The following is a 26,743-nucleotide window of genomic DNA, read 5'->3' as shown; positions in this document are numbered from 1 at the left end:
AACCCAGACCCCAAACTGGAAACTTCCTCTCTTCTACTTCAGCCAGGAACCAGAGCAGATGCCCAAGAGGTCAAATAAATTACAGCAGAGAGCAGCACAACATGAATGCTCATTTCATTGCAAGCAGAAGAATAATTTTCAGTATATGTTCCTTTGGCATTGGGGAGGCAGGGAGCCTGGACAGCAACCCAGGAGGAAATATGCCTGTGAACTGAGCAGAGCTCCAGATCCAAGCTAGGACTTGAAGATCAAAATAAATATTCCACTTAAGATGGCTTCTTAGTACACTGGAATCCAAAAAGTAAAGAGAATGGGTGGAAAGTGAATGCCTAAGATGTTAGAGTATTTCCAACAAGTTGCAGTTAAATCTATCTTTGCTGCCTACTGAGCAGTTCTACTTGGCTATCCTATCTTCACTTCAAACTTAGCATGTCCAACCAGAACTGATTTCCCCTCACTCTTTCTCTTACCAAATTCCTTATTAGTTGAAGGTATCTTGCAGTCATTCTCTTTTTCTTTCATGGAGCTCTCCTTAATTTTTGTACTTCAGTTTTTTACCACTGAGACCTACTGCCATTCGACAAATATTTACTGAATGCCTATAATGTACCAGTCACTATCTATGCATTTGTGATCCATCAGTGAACAAAAACAAAGATGCCCCCCTTCACGAAGCAGACATTCTAGTAAGGAGACAATAAATATAAATGAATATGGTAAGTAAATAAGTACATACAGCATGTTAGAAGGTGGTATTTAAAAAAAAGAGAGGAGAAAGAGTAGATACGAAGTGAGGAGAAAAAGTAGATACAAAAAGAGGATCAAAGCAAAGGAACAGATGGCAATTTTTAAAAAGGTGGTCAGGATGCACCTCGTGGAGAAAGAGGACGGATTTGAGCAGAGACTTGGAGGTGAGGAGGAGGCTATAATCAAGGCCTCCTACCAACCCCTCTGGTTCTCTGTGTGAAACGTCACAGAGCCACCCTGCTGCTCCATTTCCAGTGCCACCAGATGAACTCCACCTCTCCCAAGGTGGCCATCCTGCTCTAAAGGAAGCCCTGGTACAGGTAAGATAGTCTCTTGCACATTAAAACCACCCACCTGGCTTTCAAGGCACACAATTCTCTGAGCCCAATCTTCACATCATGAACCTCCACTCCTCCCCCTAAATCTTCAACCCTTACAGGCACAGGGATCAAGTCCTACCATTTGTATCGAGCAGTCCCTAGGGTGCTATTATTGAATATGTATTCATCGTATTATCCCAGCTTCATATTTTTTTAAAACAAGTCTACTTCTTCCTTTTTCTATACTTCCCACAGTGCTGATCACTAATAAATATTTGCTAAGATTAAATGGGCAATTTCTGCTATAAGCTGAAGCTCTTTGCTAATGTAAACTGCTGGAAAATAGAATAAAGAATAGGGTTACTGTACCAAAAAACACACCTGAGGGGATGGGGAAGATAAGCCACAATGTTTATGATGGCTGGTGATAGTGTTTTTCTATTCTCTATTTCAAATTTTCAATTTTGTGTTTATTCAGACTTTGTGAAGAATAAATCAATACAAACGGTGAATCATCAACTATCACTCAACTCATTATCAGCAAGACCCAGTTATCAAAAAATATGTCAAAGAAAGACTCCAAGCATCTGAGTAACCTGCAGTTGCAGAGTAAGATGCAGAATACAATGAAGATGAGCTGAAACAAATTCTCATCATTTATAAAAAGGTGTGTGGTATGTGTGTGAAAACCTTACCACTGAAGTGAATATCACAATGTAGTCACTGTGTATGAAAACAGCATCTTGTACAGGAAAGAGCACACACCCTGGAGGCTCAAGGGCAGGCTCCACCATTCCCTAAGAGCATGACCTCAGTTTCCTGGTTGCAAAATGGAAACACAGAAGCTCTTCTATTTACAAATTTAATAGATACATACTAGGCTCCAGTCTGGGCAAAAGCCTGTCAACTCAGTCTCCTCACAGCAGATGAAGTTAAAAGTGGTCCACAACCATTTGTGTCTCCAAAATGGGGCTTCTGTGAGCCTGCATCTGTCCCACCTGAAGCAGTGTCTGCCTCCTACAAGTGTACTCATTTACGATTAAAGGATGAAAGACAAAATGCTAACATCTTTCAATAATGTTTAAGAGAGTTGAAGAGAATCTTGGGTTAGAACCAGTGTCATCAAATTCTACCATTCTCTCCTGAATTCAACTTTACTTAGGTTTGTAAACGCTGGTCACTGAGACTTAGGAACAAGTGGACTTTAAAAGAGACTTTTGAAAATTAATCTATACATAAGTAATCTATACATAAGGCTGTTGTACTATTATACAACTATCACCAAGGAGTGTTATGAGAATTAACTGAGACAAGGAAGGTAAAATTCCTGGCACATTCTTATAATATATTCCTATAATATATTAATAAAGTGGTACAAGGATCACTGAGGTTTCAAGAAATGTTGAAGCAACCTGTGTGCTTACCTGTAAGTCGTAATTTATTTTTTAAGTTAGAAATCATTCTTTATAACGTATATGTGGCTCTCAGATTGCCAAAGTGAGGGAGTAGGTTGACAGATCAAATCTATAAAACTGACTATAGAATCCATCAGACTGACCCCACTGGTGCTTAGGGAAACAGTGTTTAAGGTGAAAAGCCTACAAGTCAGCCAATCCCAAGTTCATACCAAAGAGGGGTGACGATCACAAGAAACTGACCTACATTATCTGGGCTGAAGCCAAACCACACAGCTAAAACTAGGCCTAATTCAGAGTGGCAGCAAATTTTAATGTTTATGGGGACTATTTAAATTCGATATCGAGAAAATTCAGTTGAAAAAGGCATTAAAATTACCCTAAGTACTGGAGTTTGGTTGGGTCAAAATAGATCATAAATTTTGAGAGGTATCCAAAAGTTTCCTAGAGTGACTCCATGGGACAAAGCATAAAAATCCTTGAGAAACATTCCAGCATCTGCCCTCAATTTCAGAAGCAGAAAGTGAAGATGTGACTCAATCACATGATATTAAACCACAGCCCATCTGTTCAGAGAACACTGCATTATGTAAGCCACGACCAAGCCAGAACAGTGAACAACGCGGTTTGTCACCATCTGAGGGGGCTTGGGGCTCTGTGGTTTGAATAGTAACATGCGCACATCAAAATGGCCATCCGTGGGGTAATGGCATTTTCAAAACTCACTTCAGTAGACATGAACACATCTGATGCAGTACAATGATATGACAACAAACAGTGCCGCATATGGACAACTATTTTAACTAGGCCTAGAAGCTTCCAAAAGGCATCTCCCCTACCAGAACAAGTATGAGCTGCCCCAAGATTATTTTGATCATGTCAGTTTCTCAGTAAATTTCAACAATCCGTCATCTAAAATTCTACACCTAACCATGGACCTTAATGACACCCCAATTCATTTAAACTCAACTTATCCAAGACTGTTTCACCATCTTCCAAACTACTCTAAGCCTATTTTTTCTCAATCAATAAACACACCACCAGGTCCTTTCATCAGCAACAGAAAAAAAGGCAGTGGACTTTCCCTTCACAACCTGTGATCATACCCCTACCCCCTCAACTTCAGAAGAACCTACTTCCCCCCAAGATCTGTGGTTTTCAGGAATAACTTCACTTAGGTAGGTCACTCCATTAACTTGGTTCCTCCCCCAACTCCAAGACCTTCACATTTTAAAGTGCGTTATAGGGCACAAGATTTGGAATAAAAAAATATCAGTTCTACCCCTCATCTGTCCTACAACCCTTATCTCATCCCTGAGGGTCCATGTTTTTCCACCTTTTCCTTCTAGAATGCCTAGCCCTTGTGGGCAACTCCTAACGTCATTCTCCCTGACTCATGCCACTTAGATTACTTGTTTTGTTTCCTGTCACATACCTAGAGTTCTTAGAACTGGGGAAAAATAATAGTGGTTACTACATCCAAACCCCAGAGTATACAATGAGGAACCTAAGTCTAAAGAGTTAACTTGCCAGCCAGTCAAAAAAAGCAGTGCTTCCTGCCCTGGAGGTGGTACCAGTAAAAGTTAGGGACATAGCTTATACAGAGAGAATTTAAAACTCATTGAATCACCTTCTCTGCCCTTCTGAAGGCTAGCCACCCTTCCTAAGGTATCCAAGAAACGTTCTCCATATACAGAGAGAATTTAAAACTCTTCAAATTCCCCCTCCACCCTCTGAAGGCTAGCAACCCTTGCAATCATGTCACCCTACACTAATCATTTTCTTCTTTAAATACCCATGTCCTTCTGCACAACTGATAATATTTAACAACCGGCACTACCAAGGGTACCAATCAATCAGAATGGATGTCTGACCAATCAAAAGACACATATGGCAGAGTGGATCAATGGTTGAGCATCAGTGCTGCCTATTACAATACTAACAATACCAAATCACAAACTCTTTCTCATTTCATCTTCACAGTGTTATGAATTAGGCAAAGTACGAAATATAAATGTGGTAACCAATTGCTTTTTTCACTGGTCAACTTTCCCAGATTAAATACATGGAACTACAAACTAATACTACATAAACTGCACTCACATATAACAGTAAGAATACTAAACGCAGTAAGTACTAAAGAACAGTCAATCAAATGGAATTCATTTAATCAACAAACACTGAAGTGGAACAGAATACAAAACAGTACTAGGTTCTGAGGGCATAAAGGAAATAAAAGACATGATCCTCACCCTCTGGGTATGTAAAATATACGGAATAACAGTGCAAGAGGGTAGAAACAGACAACACCAACTGTAAGTCCTACACAGTTCAAGCAGATAAAGAATACAGGAAGTCAAAACTGAGAACCTTCCTACTCCCACTCCCGAAAAGGAGCAAAATTAAATATGCAGTGTAAAGGCTAAACAGTAAGGAGTCAGCGGGAAGACAGAAATCACTGGAACTGAGGGGCTGCTGCAGTGAGAAGTGAGACTTCTGGCTGGCGATTTGGAGATAGCCCTAACGTCAGCCTCCATCGTGTGCTCTAAGTGCTGAGCACAAACGGGAAATCTTGTAAAGCCCTTTTGGGAACGGCGGAGGAAGATGAGTTTGGAAGTAGCCCACAGAAAAGACAAGACAGAGAAAGAGTGGGAAGCAATTCAAATGTGAGGGATAATGGGCAGGACTTAGCTGATACAAAGGACTAAGGTGACCCACACAAAGAAAGAAAGATACATATTCAATAGGTATTAATATAAAGAAAACTTGCGTTTGAGGTATGTTTTCCAAGGTAAAGGGAAGAGATGGCAAAAAGGAAGCAACTAGTATTCTCCTATGGGCTATAGATGTGGACATTGTGGTACTAAACTGTGTACTAGGGACAGGGAACCAATTTTTCTAGAGAAATTCATGTTGGAGAGAGCAGAGGCTGTTTTAGAGAAATATAAAACTGATACCCAGACTATAAGGAACAATGGCAAGCTCTTGAGTAAGGCAGACAAATCATAAAAATTTTTTTTAAAAAAGCATTTGAGCTTAACTTCTTCAGCATGTACGAAAAGGTTGAGCTGAAATATCAATATAACCATTCCAGGCAGGTGGACCAGTTCAAGAAGTCTGGGCTTGGAGTCATAAGCATCTGGATTAGCTTTCTACACCGCAAACCAGTGTACTGTGCAAGCCCCTCCCGGGCATGCACTGAGCAATGCTTGCTCTGTACATTCAACGCGCCTGATGCTGCTATGTGAGCACATGAACGCTCCCCGCAGAGCTAGGTGCCAGGATAAGTGGAAAAGAGTTAACAGTGGTACGGAAATGTTATTTAAACTGGATGTGGAACTAAACTGCTTCTCTCCCCATCCAGTTATCTTGCTCCCCTCCTAACACCAATGTCAAAAATCCAGTTTCCTCGAACACACTCCCAGTGTGAAAGGAATGACAACAAAGTCAAACTGAAATGTAAATGGTGAGGCCAAAATCTCAATAATAAGGAGCAAGTGTTCATCAGATGACTGGAACAAAATAGGCTGTGCCTTTTTGGTCTATCTTTGGAAACAGAGAGTCCTGGGTGCAAATCCTTAATCTAGCCTTCTCTGTGCTTCAGTTTTCTCAGCTATAAAATAAGGCAAACGCCACTAGTCCTGAGGGTTTAGTTGTGAGGATGAGATAACGTGCTTTGGTGTACTCTGCATCCACAGCACAGTCAGCTCTTAACAGACAGTAGCTATCAGAGCTAATAATAACTGTCACCCTCGGTCTTCAATTAAGTTTTTAAATTGTCGTTTGTTTTCTTTCCTAACATTTGGTGTCATACTTTCACTGTATATTAGCTGCTAGCACTAAGCCCCTATATTTTAGTGTCCAGTATTTTAATTCTGTTGCTAATACGAAGTTTTTCACTCCTTACCGGAGTAGATGACCACCTATACCCCATCCCGATTTAGTATTTTGGGAAAGCGAGCAGGCGTTCTCCCTTGTAAACCAACTACACGGATGACTGCTGCAAACTACTGCCTGTCACCAAGGATAAGGACCATCACTAGCAAACATTCTTCTTCGAGGAAATAAAAGCATTCGCTCAATTCACAGAGTAATTCTCATTCAAGCCTTCCAAACCGCGCAGAGTGAGCAAACGTTCAAGTTTCTACAACGGAAACGATCAGCGGCCGTCTGGTCACTGGATTCGCTAAAACCTTTGCAGCCGCACCGAGAGCAGACATTCCGCGCATCCCGGGCCTGCTCCTCGCCACACAAAGCTTCGCAGCTCCGTTTCCAAAGCCACCCCCGGCTGGAGAAGCCGCCCCCCTCGGCGGGGTCGGCCCGGCTGACCCGGGGTTCGCAGCCGCACCACGCCCCCTCCCACAGCTGGAGGAGGCCCTCTGGGTTCAGAACTCGACCGCCCCACCCCGCCTCCGGGGCTCCTGTCCGACCCCGCCCCGGGCCTGGGGGCTGCGGGCATCTACCCGCGAGGAGCGAGGGTCCCGGGACCAGGACGCCGAGGGCGCCGGCGCGGCGAGGGGGTAGCCCTGCTCGGCCGGCCCGGTGGCCCCGACCCCAGGAAGGCAGCCCCGGACCCCGGACGGCGCCGCCCGCGGAGCCCGCAGCGGGGGCAGCTTCCCGCGGCCCGGCGCGTCCACCCGCCCCGGCCCAGCGCCCCGCCCTGGCCGTGGCCCGGCCCCGGCGCCGCCACCTGCGCCCCCGGCCCCGCGCCATGTTTGAGAAAGAGATGGAGCGAGCCAGAGGCCCGGCCCGCGCGCCTCGCTGCTCACCCGTCGCCCCCCGGACCAGCATCGCCGCCGCCACCAGCACGAGGAGGAGCAGCCGGGGACGCGCAGAAGCGGCCGCCGCTTCCATGGTCCCGCTGCTGCCGCCGCCGCTGCCGCCACCGCCGCCGCCTGAGGCCCGGCCCCGCCCGGCCGCCGCCGCCTTGCTACAGCCAGCAGCGCCTCGCCCCACCTCCCGCCGCCGCCGCCGCCGCGCTCGGCCTTTTGGAGTTGCTCCGGGGCCGCGCTCCCATTGGCTGCCGTGCTCCAGCCGGCCCCGCCCTCCCTGCTCTCGGCCAGCGGCGAGCGTGGCCCGGTCCGGAGCCCCGCCTACGGGCCCATGGGACACCAATCCGGAGCGACAGGCTCCAGGTCGCTGGCCACGCCCCCAGCGCTCCCTGGGTCTGGGCCGCCAGAGGGGGAGCTATGTGGGGGCCGCGTCTAGCCGGCTCCATCCTGGACTGGTGTGTCTGTGTGTGAGCCGCTCTCGGGAAAGGCCGTGCCCCTCACGACACTCATTGCTTCTAGTCCCCTGGGTAAGCGGCAGCACAGAGCTGGTCCTGACCCCGACCCCACCCGGACCTCCATTCACACCCTGCACGCCGACCCCCGACACCCCCTGCAGCCAGGCTTCAGCTCCCCCAGCCCAGTTCCACTCCTCAACTGCCGACACCATCCCATACCAAAATCCTTCTTCAGTGCCCTTCATCGGCGACTTGGTCCCACTGTTTCCTCCTGTTAGCGCTCACCCTCAATCTAGCACCGACCACCCCCCTCAAATTCCAAGCTCAGAAAGTCCCCAAATCCTGGCCTCAGACCCCTGATCCCGAACTCAGATACATTCCCAAATAGCCTCCCACCTCCCCCTGGAACAAGGAGGAGACCCAGAGACCCAGAGCTGGGCTTCAAACCACCCTCCTTCCCCCTCCCCACTTTCTGATCCAGGTTGGAAAGGGAAGCCCCCCGCTCCCCACGTTGCACCCCCAAAGAAGGAACATTCCCCTTCTCTGCACCCATCTCCCACGGGGCGGAGGGAGAGCAGTCAGGGTATCCTGAGCTGCCTCTAACACGCCTGCACGGTAATTTCGAGGTGTCACTAAAAACCCGAATCAACTCAACTACGTTTTCATTCTGAATTCCTAAATTTGCAGTGAGGCGCTCCACCCACCTTCCCACTGGGACGCCAAAATGAGCTCCAGATTTGTAATTCTTCCTGTCAGACTAGTCCTTTCTTCAGACCCAAACACAGTCAAAAGAGGCTGTTACATAGAACAGAGAACATTTTCCCGCAGAACCTTTTAAGGAGAAAATTTTATTTTCTGTGTGATTTGAGCCTGCAATTAAATAAACGTTGGTAGCAGGAATCCGCAGCAGCTTGGACGATCGATTTATAAATTACTTTAGAGCCACTCTGTGAGCCTTTCCCGGGCCTGTAAAGACTTCCTTCAGTGAGCTGCAGAGCGGGAGGGGTGGGGGTGTTGGAGCAGGATCTGGGCACTTCCCTGGCCAGGTCATTTAACCTTTCTGAGCTTTTGTGTCTCGTCCATAAATTGGAAATAATATCTACCTCCCAAGGTTACTGAGAAGATTTGATGAGATTTGGGAGTTCCCCCATCCTCCTTTAGGTGCCAGTTCTAGACCCTTCCTCCAGACCCTTCACCTGCTCCTCCACTCTAGACCACACCCCCCGGCCAGGTAAGGGACAGGTATCCTTCAAACCACCTACTCAGGCATGCAGCTGCTGCTGAGCTCCACGGCTGCCAGCAGGGGGACCAAGCCGGAGAAACAGCTTCTGGCAGCCTCCAGCCCCAGCCTGCTCCCTCAATTCCAGTTTTTTCATTGGAGACTTCATGGGTAAGTCAGGTTCTGTGACACCTGAGGTCCCTAGGCTGCCTTCTCACTGCAGTTCTTCTCAGGGTCTTCATAAGAAGAGGGCTCAAGAAATGTTTATTGTTTGAATGAGTGAATGAATGATTGACCTCAGACAAGTGACTGTTCTCTGACCCTTAGGTTCCCCATCTCTAAAATGGGGATAATAAGTTTTTTTGCGAATGGAAAGGATTGAATCACATGTCATGTGTCTCTTAAATGATGTAATGTGTCTGCAACAGCGTCTGGAACATAATAAATATTTAGTTAATGCCATTTCCTTTGCCCATCCCCTTTCCGGTTTTGTATAATTCTCATCAGGATTTTTGCTCATGTTAACCCCTGCCTTTGCTTTACAGAGCCTCAGATAGGGCATCTTCCACGACATACCTCTGATTCCTTAGTATTTCCATTGAACTGACTGAGTCCAACAGGAAAGTGAGGAGTGGGAAGGAAGAACAGGCTATTTTAAAACATGATTTTCCTGATATTAAGAAAAAAGTACCATGAGCCACAGATCCATAAATAGACTACATTAAAATGGAATAATATATTTTAGGTTAAAAGTGGCAGCTCTCAAGCTTTAAAGTGTCTCCAGATTACCCGAGGAGTTTTTAAAAATGCAGATTCCTGTATCTTGTCAATCCCCCATGCCCCCCACCCCCACCAGTCTGGGAATCTTCTTCAGTTGATCTGGAAGGAGTTCCAGGAATCTGCATATGTAAAAAGCATACCCGATGATTCTACTACAGATGGTCAGGCCACACTTTGAAAGACACTCTTTTGGAAAGTGTGACCATAAAATTCAGTAAATAAAAACAGATGAGCTTATTACACCTTTTGAGAAAGGATGGGCAGTGGAAAGGAGCCTCTGGCTTTGAGGTCTTGCAGACCTTAGTTGGAATTCTGACTGTCACTTACTAGGTGTGAGAATCGGTGCACACTACTTAATCTCTCTTTGATTTAGCATCCTCTAGTGTAAAATGGGGTGACACCTACTTACATATTTGTTGTGAGATCTAAATGCACTATTGCAATAAGGAGTCAATCATAAATGCCAACTACCTCCATAGTCTCCATACCCTCTTCAGTGGGCCTACAGGTTGTCTACACCAATGTCTTGATTTAAAGGGGGAGAAACTGAGAACCAGTCCCCCAGTAAGTCAGCTGTGTAACTAGGACTAACGAGATTCTTACTCCAGTATCTTATCCCTGCACAATGCTACCCCTCAGTCTTCATGCTGAGTACACTGTTTGCCTTTCCTTTTGCATTATTCCTTAAGATGTTTTCCCCCAAATCCAGAGCAGAGACTGCCAGTTGCCTAACCCATATCCATTCCTCCATTCTCTTTATAAGAGAACTCTGATTTCCTTTGGGAAAGCAGTTAACCTAGCTAAAAAGTCTCAATTTCCCAGGCTTCCTAGTGGCATTCTGGACAGCGAAATATAAGCAGAAGTCTACCAGAGGGTATTTTGGGGAATGATTCTCTTTTCCTCGTTAAAAAAAAAAAAAAAGACTCATTGCATTCTCACCTTCTTTCTGCCTAGAATACAGCTGCAATACCTGGAGGTGCAGCAACCACTTTGCAAATATAAGGATGGCAGTCATAGTTCGCAATGGTAGAGAATAAAGATGGAGAGATTCTGGGTCCTTGATAAGTCTCTTGAGCAACTGTACCAGCACTTAAATGCTAACCCATGGGCATCTTAATGTGTGAGAAAAATAAACTTTAAAAAAATTTTAGAATGCTGCAGTTCTATACATATGCCCATCCTAACTATTTTGTCTATTTTATTTCTGTATTATTTTTTTAACTTATATTACTGATTTATACAATTGTTAGCTCTTGATAACTGATGGTTCTCTTAACTGTATAACAAACCATCTCAAAACTTTATAGTTATCCTGAGGCTTACTCTTATGAAGCTTATGTAGATAGCGGAGAAGCTTAGCCTACCTATAGGTATGCGTAAGAGTTACTTCTGGAGGACCTCTTTTGTTGCTCAGATGTGGCCTCACTCTCTCTAAGCCCAACTCTGAAAGTGAAATCATAACCCTTCCTCCTACGTGGGACATGACATCCAGGGGTGAAGGTCTCCCTAGCGACATGGGAGATGACTCCCGGGGATGAATCCAGCCCTGGCACCGTGGGATCAACTATTCCTTCCTGACCAAATGGGGGGAAAGAATTGTAATTAGTAAAGTATCAGAGGCAGAGAGAGTTCAAATAGAGTTGAAAGGCTACTCTGGAGGTGGCTCTTACACAAGCTTCGGGTAGACCTTGCTACCTATGATAACCTGCCAACCCCCAACCAAGACTGTTCCAGCCAATCCTGAAGAACACCTAGGGCAATTTATAAGATTCCACAAGGGTTCCAGGCACTAGAGTAACTTTCCAGAAACCTAATACCTCCAGATGGTTCCCTGGACCAGATAAGTCCTGAAACCTAGAGGGCCCAGCCCCTCCAGAACATCAGATGATTCCATTTCCCTACCCCATATTAGTGACAGACCCATCCAAAATAAAAAATTTAGAATTCCATAGCCCAAACAATCCCAAAGAGAGGTATGGAAAGATCAAAGGTTATTTCATTAGGAAGTGGAGTCCATGGTTATTATTATTATTTTTTATTGCTCTGTATGTAATGAGTCTTTTTTTTCCCTCTGTTGCTTTTAAGATTATCTCTTTACCACTGCTTTTCAGCAATTTAATTAAGATGTGCCTTTTTTGTGACTATGTCTCTCTCATCCAAGTTTTTTTTTTTTTGCATGGGCAGACTTCAGTAATCAAACTTGGGTCTCCAGCATGGCAGGCGAGAATTCTGCCACTGAACCACGGTTGCCTACCCTCATCCAAGTCTTTTATTAATGATTGTAGGAATTCCCTATATTATCTAAAAATGAGCCCTTTTTTTTTGAATATATATATATATTGCAAATATTTTTGCTTAATCTGTTATTTTCTTAATGTTAGTTTTCAAAGAGCAGGAGTTTTAAATGTTCTTTTAGAATTAGTTATTTTTTTTTGTTCAGCCTGGAAAATCTCCACCTAACCCCAATCACAAAGATATTCTCCCGTGTTTTCTTCTAGTAGCTTTGCAGTTTTAATATTTTAGGCCTTTAACTCATCTTGACTTAAGTCATATAAAATGTGAGTTATTTATCAAGTTTCTATTTTTTTTCATACCAATATTGATCCAGCATGATTTGTTAAAAGTACTTTTCTTTCTCCCATTGAATTACATTACTCCCTTGTCAAAAATTGTTTGGCTGTATATTTGTGGGTTTATTTCTGTACTCTCTATTTTTTCCCTTGTCTATTTATCTGTCTTAAGGCCAATATCATACTGTGTTGATGACTGTACTTATGTAAAGTCTTCAAAACAGGTGGAATAAGCCCTCCAACTCTCTTCTTCTCCAGTATTGTTTTATCCATTCTAAAATCTTTACAGTTGTATATGAATTTTAGTGACAGTTTGTTAATATCTATAATTTTTTAAGCCTTCTGGAATATTTATTGGCATTTCATTGACTCTACAAATTGATTTGGAAAGGATTGACATCTTTACAATAGTGAGTCTCCTAATCCATGAACCTGGCATATCACTCCATCTTTTCAGGTTGTTAATTTAGCTCAGCAATGTCTTGTAGTTTTCAGTGGTAGAAGTTCTTTAAGATGTTTGTTAAACTTATTTCAAGGTAAATTATGAAGTTATTGTAAATGGTATTGATTTTCAAATTTCATTTTCCAATGTTTTTGTTGCTTTCATTAAGTTTTAATTTCAATTACTTTATATTTTATTTGTAGAGGTTCTTCTTTTATCTTTTTCAAATCTGCTTGGTCTTACTTTATAATTCCTTGTTTCTGACACATACATTCAATATGGTCTTTTAACAAAATAGCAATCCATAGTTTTTTCATAGTCTGTATATGATAATTTCAGTGTTTGAATTCTTGTGGGTCTATTTCTGCTGTATCTCACTTATGGTGTCTCTGTGTAAGTGAAGTGGCTTTTTATTGCAAACTGCTCATTTCCCTTGGGATTTTATTTGTGGAAATTCTTTGAAGTCAGAGATAAAGGCAGGTTCTCCTACTGAGGATTCACATTTGTTTTTGCCACGTGGGCCACTACTAGATTATATTATTGTCTTGGAAATTTTTGTTTGTTTACTTATTGTTTGGACCACATGGGCAATATGAGTTTGGGCTTCAAACTGTGGTAGGTGGAGTGGTCAGGGTTGGGGTGGGGGGCTGAGGTAGAGGACAGCTTGTGGTTCCAAATTCTCAGTGATGACTTTCTTTTCTTTCTTGGTTTGCCACCTAAAATCTAGACAGTGAACTTACCTTGCAACCCTCTGGTGGATTATTTCATTGGGCCCTTTAGGGTCTCATCTGATGAAGGAGGTGTCCGCAGGCCTTGGATGGCCGCTGACCTTTGTCTTCTATTTCCCACGCTGTGAAAGACCAGGACAATGGACGTTCAAGTTCACCAGCTTCAATAAATGGTTTCAGGGCACCAGCCAGGGGCAGTGCTCAGCATGCTGAGTTCCTTCTTTCACTTAGTACTTTGTCCTAAGAATCTCAGCTCATAAATTCATTTAAGAAAATATATTTCCCATACATTTTTAATTTTTTTCCATGGAAGGATCAATTCACTAATTACCAGGAACAGAACTCCATAACTTCCCCTTCCCACTCCTCACTCCCATTACACAAACTTAGAAATCACTGTTGGGTTTTTGTCATAGGACAATACAGTCTTACAGTTATAGGGTATTGAAGGGCATTTGTACAAAAACTATTTTGCCAGTACAGTGTAGGAGAAATGCAGCTTCTGGCATGTTCTCACTGCTTCTCTAACATTGAAAAATATGCTCACAGGCTGTCTGTTCCCCCAACCCCCTCTTTCAAGCTGGTTTCCCCAAATGCTTGGGTTACTTTAGGAAAATGTGTGTGTTTTTTAAGTGTTTTGTATTGTTTTGTTTTCATTTAGACTTTTGTTATGAATACCTAATTTTAAACATTCTGTGGATAAAGAATTTGTCCTGCACTTTTCTGCTCTGGGGAATTTATAGAGGCAACTTCATTTATGATCAATTTTATAAATGTCCCATGGATACTGAAAAACAAGTGGACTCTGCTTTGTGCATGTGAATCTGGGGGTGTGTGTATGTGTGTGTGTGTACTTAATCTTGGTAGTTAATCCTTCCTTCTTTTTCACTGCTTGATGTGTCAAAGACAGATTGAGGGGCATTAAGCTACCCCCACTGCTTTCCCTGTTTCCCTGGAGACACCCTCTGACCTTCACCACCCTCTCGCGCATCACAGGGCTAGCAAGTGCCTCTGTCCACTTCCTCGCCCCTCTGAGTTAGGGCGGGGGCTAGCAAGCTAGGGCAAGGGCTAGCAAGCTCCAACTGTCCTCTCTGCAGTCTGAGAGTCATGTCTGCAGTGAATCACCTCCTTCCTTGCCCCACCCCTGCCCCAGGGCTCTGTTTGCAGCAGTCTCCAGCCCCCTCCCTGGCACCAAGCCGGGGGGGGGGGGGGGGGCTGATAACAATGTGCCTCCCTGGTGCAGGCAGCTGTTCTGGTTCTCAGGGACCCACAATTCCTCCACATCCTGTCTGGCCTCCCTTTTATCATCCCCCTTCCTCAGACTGGAGCCTCGGGCCCAGACAGCCCAGTGGAGATGTTTTTGCTCCTACCAGACTGAAGCCCCCACCCCCACTGCCCAATGTGGTTATCTCCCTGCTTTTCCAGCACCCGTTCTAGATTTCCAGTTGCTGCTCCCTCTTTGCCTGTGGAAACGCCTCGCTGCCTTGTTGGACCCTCCAGAGCTGCCTGCCTCCTGCCTGTCGTTGGCCGCCCTGCCCTGGTTCCGCAGGCCTGCCTAGACTCGCTACCACGCCTTGTCCTGCATGCCACCTCCCGGTCACCCCATCCAGCTGCACCGTCTCTGGGGAGCCCCACTCTGCCACTGGTCCCGCACATAGCGTCCCCTGTGGGCAAAACAGAATTGAGGATTTTCAGCAGGTTACTACCACCACTCCTTCTTGCCCAGATTTTCCTTTTTTTTTTTTTTTTTAATAAATATGGAACGCTTCATGAATTTGCGTGTCATCCTTGCACAGGGCCATGCTAATCTTCTCTGTATCGTTCCAATTTTAGTATATGTGCTGCCGAAGTAGCACCCCAATTTTCCTTTAATCGCATGTTCTGGATCAATAGAAAGCAAAACACACACACACACAAGACCAGAAGCCACGGGGTGTAGGCATCTGTGATCACTTTGTGGGAGCCCAGCACAAGGTTAATTATGCAAACACACACACCCTTACACACTCGCGCTCACACACACACATTCATGCACACTCACACATGCACCCAAATTCACATGCACATTTAGAACCATGTATCTAAAATGACAGTGTCTACATCTGATGAGCACATTCAACACAGCACAGCAGTCGTGGGGAGGCTTAATGTACCCCTCTCCAAATCCGGTAGATCAAGTCATCAAAAAGTAAGCAAGGATCACTACCAAGGTTATTATATCCACACATATCCACACTCACACCTATTTCACATGCATAAGAACTAGAGTCCACTTCTGTTTTCCAGTGTCCCCGGGGTCCTTAAAATTTGATCATAAATTAAGAAAGCTTAATGAATTCCCCAAAGCCAAAGCAGTAGAGGGCAAATCCTTTGTCCATAATGTTTAAAGTTAGACATCTATAACTAAAGTCTGAGTGAAAACAAAACAAAATGCTCAAAAATACTAAAGAGAAAACTTCTTCAAGTAACCCAAACATTTGGAGACATCAGCTTGAAAGGGGGGGAGGAGGGAGGTAGACAGCCTGCGGGCATATCCTCAAGTTGGGAGAAAGCAGAGAAAAGTCAGACCGCATTTCTTTTGTACTGTGTTGGTGGAAACACTTTTGCTTGAATCCCCTTGGATGCTCAAACCAGTTGAGACTGTATTCTGTTGCAACAAAAACATGACAGTGCTTTCTAAGTTTGGCTGTGTAATGGGGGATGGAAGGGGGGGGCGGGGGAGTGTTAGGGGCAATTCCGGAGGACCCAGGTGCTCACAGCCGCTGAGCATTAAGGAGAACCCTTAAAGGTGAGCATCATCCCATCATCATCTAATTATAGCGTCCTAGCCACAGGGAGCCTCTAAAAATGCCTTGGGCCTGAGCAGAATGCCATCTGCTTTTAGAAGAGAAATGGGGGATCCTAGGGTAGGGTTAGATTGCCTCATGGAAGACCCAGGAGGAAGGTGGGTAAACCTTAATGGGCTTGGAATTATCTTTCCTTTAGTTTGGATGCTTTGTATTCCCAGTTCCACCTTTTAAGACAAACCAACAGGATCTAGGCAGCACTGGTTATAGCCCCAAATAGCTTGAAAGTTGACAATGGAACTGAGTCCATTGCACCACCTACCTTCATCCTGTCTCTGACTGAGGACATAGTTCCCCCACCCCAATGATAGGTGCTTGACCTTGATTTTATGAAAGGAGAGTAGGTTGTGTTATAGAGAAATCATCTGAGCTCTGAGGCAGGACACTGGTTCCTGATCTGGTCTGTGTCATTTTTTGGATCGTCTCTAGACCACCTCTGGATCTGCTTCCCCATTTATGGAAAGTATGAAGGGAGTGTTGGGAAGAATATAGAAAGAGGTAAAGCTCTTCTCTAAAATCTGGATTCCCCACATCCGTGAACAGCAGGGAGAGGCCCAGGAGTGGCTGAGATTCTTTTGGTTGCAGGGGAAAGGAACCCAATTTGGAAGAGCTTAAGCAAAAAAAAAAGGCTGTCATAACAGAAAAAGACAAAGGCAGATGATGTCATTAAGCCTCTCATGCTTTCTCTTTGTCCAACTCTCATCTCAGCCTGTCCTCTGTGTTGGCCTCATTCTCTCCTTCAGACATCCTCTTGCATGCCTGAGGGGATAGGGATATGGCCAAGGTGGCTTCAAGATCACCCCAGCTGGGGAACTCAGAGAAGAGGCCTTCTCTTAAACAAAATCCAAAGGATAGACTAATTGGCCCTGCTGGTACTGGTTGTCCATCCTTTCGGTCAGGGCTTTTCAACAGAGACAGCCTTTGGGTAGGACAGTTCTTTGTGATGGGGACTGTCCTGGCATTGCTTACGTTGGCATTCCTGGCCATTAAATGCCCAAACTGTTCCCCATCATTGTGACAATAACAAAACAACCCCCGTGTGTTTCCCACACCTGCTGCCATGTGCAGCACCACTCTATGTTGAGAACTGAAGCTTGGGGCACTGGTTGACTAAGCCTCAGCCATCTGCCCATCCTGTGGTGCAGGCAGGATGGGAGGTCCTGCATTTGGCAACCCCACCAGACCCATTTGGGATTGGTGGTTGGGGAAGTTCCCCAAGGAAACTTCTGTCAGGTTCCTATAATCAGACAAAGGCCCACAGCTGTTGATTGCAGGACTTTGCCACCATGGGGAGAAGTGAGTGCTCCAAAGGGGAAGGATTATTGCCCTTCTCCCACCAACCTGTCCTCCTCCATGCCTCAGCCCACAGTAGCCTAAGTCCCAGGACTCTGGCTCAAAACCAACCCCCTTCACCTGGCACCTGAGGCCCTCCTGGTCTCTTTTGTTTTTGACCCCTCTGTGTGCTCCCTAGACTTGGTCCCCAAGAGGCCAAGGGTCCCAGTGTCCCCAGAGCTTGGCACCAGGAACAGAGTCAGCTCAGAAACTTGCTGGACAGATGGGAGCTGGAGAAAAGTTCTGCTGAGTAATCAGACCTAAGGCCCATCAGAGCAAACCCATGTGGTGTTTCCAGGAATGAGTAGAACCCCAGCTTCTGCTCTACCCCCAGCTGAGCTGCACTGATGAGATGCATGACTGCAGGAGCTGGCTCTGGGAAGCATCTCACCTGAGTCTAAAGCAAAGGACGCGGTACATTTTTCAGAGACATTCCAGAGAGTGCAAGTCCTGGATGAGCACAGCTCCAGTAGGGCCCTGCCATGCCAGCATCTCCACCTCTCCCCTTAGTCTGCTCTGAAGCCCCCTAAGTTTATAGAATCTGGGTGTCAGAGGTTCTAGAAAGTTCTATTACACCCTGCCTGAGGGTCCCCATTTATAGAGGACTCTATTATTTCTGAGATGGTTTCCTTCCTCTTAATTCCAACAAAAAGACTGTGCAGGGTCAGGCCCCTGGATGTGCAACCTTTTCTCTTTCAGTCTCTTGGGCAGGGTTGGGGGAATGGAAGCACTCCTGGGGGGGCAGGATCAAAGCCTGAGTTCTTTCCAATCTATTCCTTTTCTTTCATCCCTCAAATATTCATACATTACCTCCTCTTGGCCCAGCTTTACACTAAGCTACGAACATACAAAGTGGATCAACACACCTTTTTTCTTCCCGAAGTTCAGTTTAGTAAGGAGACACTGCATACAGTTAATTACCTATTGTGTTGTAACTCCAGTACAGTTGGACCACCCCCTGGCTGGCTCTTCACTGTGTTTCATCAAAAGCAACACCGTCTGCTCCCTGAGAAAAGCCACTAAAATGTCAGTTAAGTTATTTCTAAAAAGAAAAGTTGTAATGGTGCTGGAAGAGATTCCACTTAAATGTTCTCTCATAATATGGTCTAGGCCACCCCATCCTCTTTCCTGAGTCTGTTATATCCTTTAGAGAAGCCTTTTGCCCATTCTAAAGGCCAGTCGATCCTCAGTATTCCTGGGTTTCTGAATTTGTGGTATTTTCACAGCCAGTCATAGACGCGCATAGAGCAGGAAAAATTTGAGTTGCCAGTGCAATATTCCTAGCTGAGGTTGAACAAAGCAATGTGCCCTGCCTTCTTGTTTCAGCTTGTGTTCTGTAAACAAGGATATTTAGTGCCCCATTGTTCATATTTTTGTGTTATGTGCCTGTTTAAAATGGCCTGTGAATGTAGTGCTGAAGGGCTGTCTAGTGTTCCTAAGCTCAGGAAGACTGATGTGCCTGTCAGAGAAAATGCATGTGTCAGGTATGCTTTGTTCAGGCATGAGTTAAAGTGCTCTTGGCTATGAGTTCAGTGTCAGTGAATCAATGCTTTATTTAATGAGCTCCCATGACCTGCCACCCCACCCAAAGATATAATTTATGAACAAACTTGCTTAAAGTTTGTCCAGAGGCTTTGTTTAAATGTTACTCTAAAATGTTCTCAAGGCAGTGGTGTTGCTGCTAGCTGGGGTTAAAGGAGGGCAGTTTCTAGAAGGCTGGGGAAACAAAGTACTTCCTAGGGAATCATTGTATGCAAATTTAAGGAGGAAGCAAAATATATAAAGTGTCTTGAAACAGAGACACAGATGAAACAAGGTTATGTATTGATGAGTTGAGGAACTGTGACCAGAAGCTCACAGGAACCTAACCCTGTATTTCCCCTGGGAGCAGTGGCTCAGCACTCACCAATTCGCTGTTCACTGGGATTTCATAGAACAGAACTACTGCAAATAGTTTATCCGTTTATCCATTTGGCCTCCTCCTTCCACTTCTTTCACAACCCAGACCTCTATCTAGAGCCCTAGAGTCTGACAGGGGAATGCGGACCAGCCCTTCATAGGCTGCAGAGAGGGGTGAAGAGAGGACAGCTCTGTCCCATTCTCTGCCATAATGCAACATGACAGGTGTGGTAGCATGCGCCTTCTCCTCTCTGGCCCATTTTTCCTCTGCCCACCCCAAGCATTACTGCTCGTCAGGATCTTGCCCAGGTTTCATCCCTCTGGTTCAATTTATTTCTCTCCCTGGATAACCTCAAATGCTCTCCCCCGCCTTCCCGGTACGGGCATGTTTTTTGACTTCCAACCTCTGTTTCCCCAGGAATTCAGCCTTGTAAACTGCACTAGCTCTTCCAACATAGAAGCTGTTCTGGGGACTTGAACCTAGAGCTTGAAAGGGACCCTTGGTCACTACAGAACCCTCTGTAGACCAAGAAAACCATGACTTCGGTGAGTATGTTATGGATGAGTTAACTCAGAAATTACTCTGTCTTTTTGTTTGTTTGGCTGTGGTTTCTTTTTCTCATTTCCCAGCAAGTTTTGGTTTCATAGTAGAGGTGGGGTGGACAGGGAATAGCTTTTTTGAGTTTTAAACCAAACTGGGCTCTCCAAAGCATTTATTTGTAAGTTTTCCAGGCGCATCAAAGGATTTGGTTAGATTCCTGAAAAGGCAGATCCCTGGGTCAACTAGGCCTCACTGGTCTCAGCCTAGGACTACTGCCCACCCCGAACTACTCATGGTGGCAGTTGGAAGAGATTATGGTCATTGGTTTACACAGTCACAGCTACCCTGAGAGCCCATCCAAAGCACAAAGCCACCCATTTAAAGAAGAGATGGCACAGCTGGCAGGTAAGTAGGCAGCCAAATGTCCCTGCAAGGTTCCACCTGAGCCATAGCTTTCAATAGTAAGAAATACATATTACATGGTATATTGTGACCCAGTACACACAGACATGCACACACATGCATGCACGCACACCCATTAAACTGGAAGGAAACTGTCACAGAACAGTATTGCCCTTTGGCTACTGGGAACACACTCTGATGCTTTGTAACCCTGGCTGCTCCACTAGGAAATGCCCAATTCTATTTCATGTTTTAAAATGGCTGTTCTGAACTCACTTGATTGACTTCACAACTCACAGTCATGGCCCCTGTTTTTAAAATGCTGCTGGTTTGCAAAAAGGGCTTGCATTGTTTAAATGTTTGTTAGAATGTGGCATTTCAAGTCTCGCTAAAGTTAGTCTCCAGAAATTGAATCGTGTAAGAAAATGGAACTGGGGGTAAGAGCGGGTAGAAATTATTCGGGGTACAGGGGTGATGCTGTATATCTGAAGAAAGGCCTCAAGAGGAGACATTTTTGAACTCCAGAATGGCGACTCCAGCTTCAGACAGTAATGTGGCCCACAGGACTTTCCCCTTAAAAAAGACCAGACCTGTGGTACAAAGGACTCCATGGCAGTGGCAGCGTGGCCTGTGGGACAGCCGCGTGCTTGGACATGCGTGATTTCCATGATGTGTGTTACCCAGAAGTCAGCTCCAGCTTCTGGCCAGGCTGCTCCAACCTCTTGGAGAACTTTGTGAATAGGCAGGTCCTCTTTGGTCAGCCTAGAGCCGGGCTGGGCCAAGCCCTACTACATGCAGGATCCCATCTGAGTATGCAGAGTGTGTGTGTGTGTGTGTGAGTGTGTTGTGCGTCTATATGTAAAACAGCCACAAACCTATTCATATAAAGTTAAGTGACATCCACAAGTAAACAATCTATTATAGGGATACATCCACATGCTAAAAACAGAATGCAGAATAGTTATTGAGATGATAAGAATAATGATTGGGATGTTGGGATACACAGAAGGGCCCCAGAGGAGGCTTCAACAATATAAGTAGGAGGTGACATTCTCTTTCCCAGTATAAATAATAGGTATATGGGTAGTTGGTTTATTATTCACTAAGCAGTCAAGATGCGTTGTACACACACACAAATGCAGGCACCCACCTGTTGGGAGGTATGGCAAAAAAGCATAGTAAGCCATGGATTCTGTGCTTAATGAGCTCACAGACTCAAGGGGAAGAGAGACATAATCACAACTAATGAATTCCACAATGAGATCATAAGAAATATAAAGAGATAATTCATTCTGGCTGGGGACAGAGAAGAGTCAGGAAAGGATTAATGAGAAAATAGTGTTTGAACAAGGCCTGAGAGAATGAATAGGATTTTTGCAGGTAAGCAAATAGAAGGGCGTTCCAGACCAACGGAAACTCACACTGAAAGACTCAGAGGTGAAAGCACAGAAGAGGTTGGAGACTGTTAAATTGTTTGTTGGGGATGGAGCATGGGTTAGTGTGTGACAGGCAGGGGTGCAAAGGGATGCTGATAACGTACTTGAATGCTGCATACAACACACTTCCTTGTATCGATTTTCTTATTTTACCTTTCCAGCTATCTCACAGAGCTGGCATCGTTATCCCCATTGTGCAAAGAGAGAAATTACAGAGCCATTGTCTAAGCTGCCTGACTGGGAAATGCACAAAAATGCTAGCTCAGGCTCCAGGGAAAGGGATTTACCATCTGTGACGGTGTCTTAGTTTGCCAGGACTGCTATAACAAATGCTACAGACTGGTTTGGCTTAAACAACAGGAGTTTATTGTCTCACAGTTCTGGAGGTGTCGGCAGAATCTTGCTTTCTCTGAATTCGAGAGCATTCTGGTGGCAGCTTGCCAGCATTCCATAACTCAATCTCTGCCTCCTACTGTGCCCACATTTCCTCTGTTCATAAGGACCTCAGATATATTGTATTAGGTCCCACCCTGATCCAATTTGGCCTGACCTTAACAGACTCTCTGAAGATCCTATTTACAAATGAGTCCCCATCCACAGGACTGGGCACTGTGTGTCTTTGTGGGTGACGGGATTCAATCCAAAACTGTAAGTGACCAACCTAGAAAGTAGAAACTAAGGAAGGAATGTCAAACAGAGGGACTTTTATACGGGGACCTGGTAACAAAATTACTGAAAGGGTGAGAAGAATTGAAGGAGCAAGGTAGCACTACTCTTTGCTGGGGCTGCTGGAACCTGCTGCACCCAAGTGGGAACCAGAAGCTCTAGTTTCTACTGATGCTGGTGAAATCTCCACCAGGACCTTGATGCCAGCATTTGCCTGCCAGTGCCCACATTGGCCCACCCTGCTAGTGTCAGAAATGTTGAAGCAGCTGCCAAAGCCAGAAAGTAGCTTTCCTCTCCCTTGCACATTCCAGTCTCCATGGGCACGTCCCACTGGCAGAACCTACATGGAAACCAGCTGGCCAGGAAAACTGGGAAATGTAGTTTTCAGGCTGCTAGCCTTCCATGACACAGAGAAAAACTTGGAAGGGCGGGGCTAGGACTGTGTCAAAGTTTGGCATCCTTTGGTGTATAAGGCAGAGATTTCTAAAAACAACTATCATTCTAAAGAGATAAGAAGAACCGTTTCTGGTAGCAGCAAAAGGATGGGCATTTTTCTCTTGATTTAGTGAAAAAGATGTGCCTGATACCTGTTGTTCAGGTGGGCCATCCTCACCTTGTCTGGTTGGAGAAAGAGAAATAATGGGGGCAGAGTTGAAGTACTGGATCTAAAGTTGAGACATGTGAGTGCGGATTTCGCTACTTGCTCATTCTATAACCTTGGGCAAGTCATTTCATTTCTTGAAGTCTTGGGTTCTTTAAATACGTGCAATAATATATATCGAACAATACCATTGTGAGATTCAACTGTTATATAATGCATGCCATGAGAAAATGTTTGACAAACTGTGAAACTCTGTAAAAAATGTGAGATAATTTTGCCACTCTGGGCATCTTTGCAGCTGTCTCTTTCTTCTGCGGACCTGCTGTCCCACACAGGTTTGTGCTGAGCAGGTTGGAAGTGACTATAAATTATTCTCGGTCTAACATATTTCATGTCTAGCACAATGAGGGATAGGAAAAAAAGGTGACACTCACTCTTACGAATGACCTGTGATTGTCAGAACAGGGACTTGGAGCTGCAGAGACCATGAGTTGACTAGACTAGGAGGAGAATGATTTTGAAGTAGTAGACTGTTTTAGTGGGAGATGCTGTCAGCAGGAGGCTGAGAGAGCAGCCTGAGCAGGTCCAGCTGGGCCATTCCAGGACAGGAGTTTGGGAACAGCCTGCCACCCCAGGGGTCAGTGCTAGAAGGAGAGAACTAGCTCAGTTTCCCTAGTGGCTCTTTTGGTCTAGTTAGCAGACTCTTTTGCCATTATCAGCTGGGCTCTGAATGGCTGTCATAACGAGTTACCACAGTCTGGGTGACCTAGAACAGCAACCAAAAAAATGTCTTCTCTCACTGTTCTGGAGGTCTGAAGTCTGCAATTGAGGTGCCAGCAGGGCCATGTTTCCTCTGAAACTAGAAGGGGAGAATCCTTGCAGCTCCCGGTGGCCCCAGATTCTCCTTGGCTTGTGGTAGCATCACTCCAATCTCTGCCTCTGTCACACATAACTGTCACTCCCTATGTGTTTTTATGCCTGTGTCCAAATTACCCCTTTTTGATAAGAAAGGAGGCAATGGGATTTAGGGCTGCCGTAATCCAGTATGACCTCATTTTAACTAATTCCATCTGCAAAGACCCTACTTTCAAATAAAGTCACATTCTGAGGTTGCAGATGGATATGACTCTGGGGAGACACCATTCAACCCAGGGCAAGGATGCAGCTCCGCCTTAGTGGTCTGGCTCAAGCAGGGACACAAATCTGTTTCCCAGCTCCCTCCAGCTCATGTATAGGAGCCCTCTGGCTTCTGATGCTACCAGAGCAGACTCTTTCAGGATTCCTCTTCCCTGTGAGGCAGCTGACACCAGCCCAGGCAGCTTTGCAGGTTCCTTGCTGTTTCCACATGAGCCATTCCTCCTCGTTCTTGGGAATACAGTGGGGATTCATTATTGAGACTTAGGAGTCCAAGTTCAAGGCCCCTACAGACACACTGTCTCCTGAACATTGGCGCCTCAGATTCTCCCTCTTGGGATAGAATATATCCCAGAGACTGGGGAAAACTGAGACCCCAGGGTGGGGTCAGGTAGCTTAATAGTCAGAGCCCCAGCTGAACAGGTGGCACACTCACCTTGGGTAATTTGAACAGAGCTTAATAAAGGGATTGTTTTCAAAAGGGATGGGAGGGTCTGGAGAAACCACAAGGGAGAATGCAGAACCCCAAAGGGCTTACCAGGAGTGGAAATTGCACGAAGTTGCTGCCAGCCTCGGGCTGAAGCAGGCAAGAACGGGAGGAAGAGACCCTACACCTGGAGGCAGAGCCGTGGAAAGGGAGCCGCTTGACAGTAGAGGGATTCAGCCAGTTCATGGAGCTCCCACAGGGAGGGAACCAGACAAATAAGCATCCTTTCTTCCTCTTCCTTTTTCCCTCCCATATCCAGCCAGTTGGCCAAACCAACATAGGACTCTCCTCCAGCACTCACCTCTGGGCTCATGGCCCTGCTGAACCAGCGGGAGCTGCTGTATCCCAGACAGGTTAGGCTGCAAGACACAGAGGAAAGTGGGTCTGGGAGAGCAAATGGCATAGAACCTCACTGTGAAGAGAGAAGGGTCTGCAGGGGCCAGCTGTGGACAGCCAACCTAGGGACTCAGAGGGTATCAAATGGGAAACCCAGGGGGTACTGGAGATGAAAAACACAGGCAAGCAGGGGATTCAGCAAGATCAACTTCAAATCACAGGGATTGGGCCGTGGAAAAGGCGGGGGAGGTGGGGTGCCCCAAGGACTGCCTGTGTCTAAAGGTACATCCTTGATGGCTGAATTCAAGTGTCTTGTGTTTCAGCCAGAATGTAGTCACGACTTTGTAGAGGCATTTCGGGCGTACCAGAATTGAATTCATTTAGCAATTTCACTTGCAGCAGCAGATTGAAATTTCCCATCAAATGCCTGCAAGGACATTCAGAGGCAAATCTGTGACAGGCACGCCATTATTTACTTTATTAAACATCCTTGAGTAACTAAACGGAAAGAGGGCCATGCAAAGATTCAGAAGGTCTCTGCAGTAGATTTACCGCTGCCTCTAACTCATTGCATCCTTGAAATCACTCCCTTCCCTTCTCTGGGCCTCAGCTTCCTTCCAAGTCAGGACAATTTAGCACAGCCAACTTGGCACTATATGATTCCATTCTGGTAAACTACAAAGTTGTTTTCATTGAAATCTTGCTTTAAAAAATTGAAATCTCGCTTTAAAAAATTGCTTCTTTTCTCTGGTGCTGCAAAAGAGGGAAGAGAAAATAAGTGCTTTCCAGTGGGATCAAGCCTAGGAAAACAAACCCAGGGGTACAGCTACTAAAAGAATCCAGTCTGCCACACTTCCTATTTATTTGACCGTGGAGAACAGGACAGAGCCAAGCAGAACTTGAGGAAGGAGTGATACACCACAATGAGTCATCACCTGAAACGGTTCCTTTCCTGAGAGCTGGGGAACATAGAGCCTGCTCTCACAACTACCCCCTTCTCCACGGCAAAGATGTGTAGGCTCACTTTCTCAAGGCAATTCCTGTCCACAAAGTTCATTTCTTGTTTAAAATTAGAAGACAAAAAACAAAAACAAGCCTTCTGACTGCTCGCTCTTTCTTTAGTTGCCGGCACTAACTCGGGCTTACTGTAAGAGGGATTTGCGGTGCTTGGTTGCCCAGCTTCTCCTTCCCCCTTGCTTAACAGGGTCAGCTCTCCTCACCCTCCTCCTTTGGAGACCTGCACCTCCTCTACTCATCCAACCACGTGATTGATTCCGCGGGGTGGGGGTGGGGTGGGGGGGAGGGAACGCTATGCCAATCACAGATTCCTGCATCCCATGTCACAAGATGAGGACGGACGTGACCTGGACCTCGACCTTCCCCGCAGCCACCCAGACCCAAGGAAGAGACTGATACAAGCTGGGCTGAGCAGCTGGGGCTTATAGCTGGGAAAGGCGGGTGAGGAGAGAGAAGCCTTCTCATCGCTTTGGAATAGCTAAGCTAAATAACATAAGCCAGGAGCTTCTCATGGTCTGTTTCCTCTGCCCTGCCCTTGCCAGAAGGAAGCCATCTGAAGTTAGAGAAAAGTTGAGATGTGATGGGAGTGGGGGAGGGG

General features: G+C 45.6%; 1 protein-coding gene, 1 long non-coding RNA gene and 1 other non-coding gene across 4 annotated transcripts in view; 1 reads left to right on the top strand and 2 right to left on the bottom strand.

The window, feature by feature from the left end:
* Positions 1–7,370, bottom strand: part of TGFBR1 (transforming growth factor beta receptor 1) — a 68,217-nt gene extending 60,847 nt beyond the window's left edge. For both annotated transcript variants that reach the window (XM_077140208.1, XM_077140210.1), the window contains exon 1: positions 7,252–7,370. In XM_077140208.1, coding sequence (XP_076996323.1) covers positions 7,252–7,336 — 85 coding nt within the window. In that variant the 5' untranslated portion in view covers positions 7,337–7,370. The remainder of the gene's footprint in view (positions 1–7,251) is intronic.
* A 280-nt stretch (positions 7,371–7,650) lies between these two features.
* Positions 7,651–26,165, top strand: LOC143659124 (uncharacterized). Its single transcript, XR_013163430.1, has 4 exons — positions 7,651–7,781; positions 8,976–9,099; positions 19,944–20,071; positions 25,891–26,165. It is a non-coding gene; the product is annotated as an uncharacterized LOC143659124 (long non-coding RNA).
* LOC143675165 (U6 spliceosomal RNA) lies at positions 15,200–15,304 on the bottom strand. The gene has a single exon (XR_013171409.1). It is a non-coding gene; the product is annotated as a U6 spliceosomal RNA (small nuclear RNA).
* Positions 26,166–26,743: the final 578 nt, after the last annotated feature.

This window comes from Tamandua tetradactyla, chromosome 2, assembly GCF_023851605.1.
Source record: "Tamandua tetradactyla isolate mTamTet1 chromosome 2, mTamTet1.pri, whole genome shotgun sequence".
In the NCBI taxonomy this organism is placed as follows: Eukaryota; Metazoa; Chordata; class Mammalia; order Pilosa; family Myrmecophagidae; genus Tamandua; species Tamandua tetradactyla.
The sequence above is the reverse complement of the archived record's forward strand: the minus strand, read 5'-3'. Positions and strand labels throughout refer to the sequence as shown.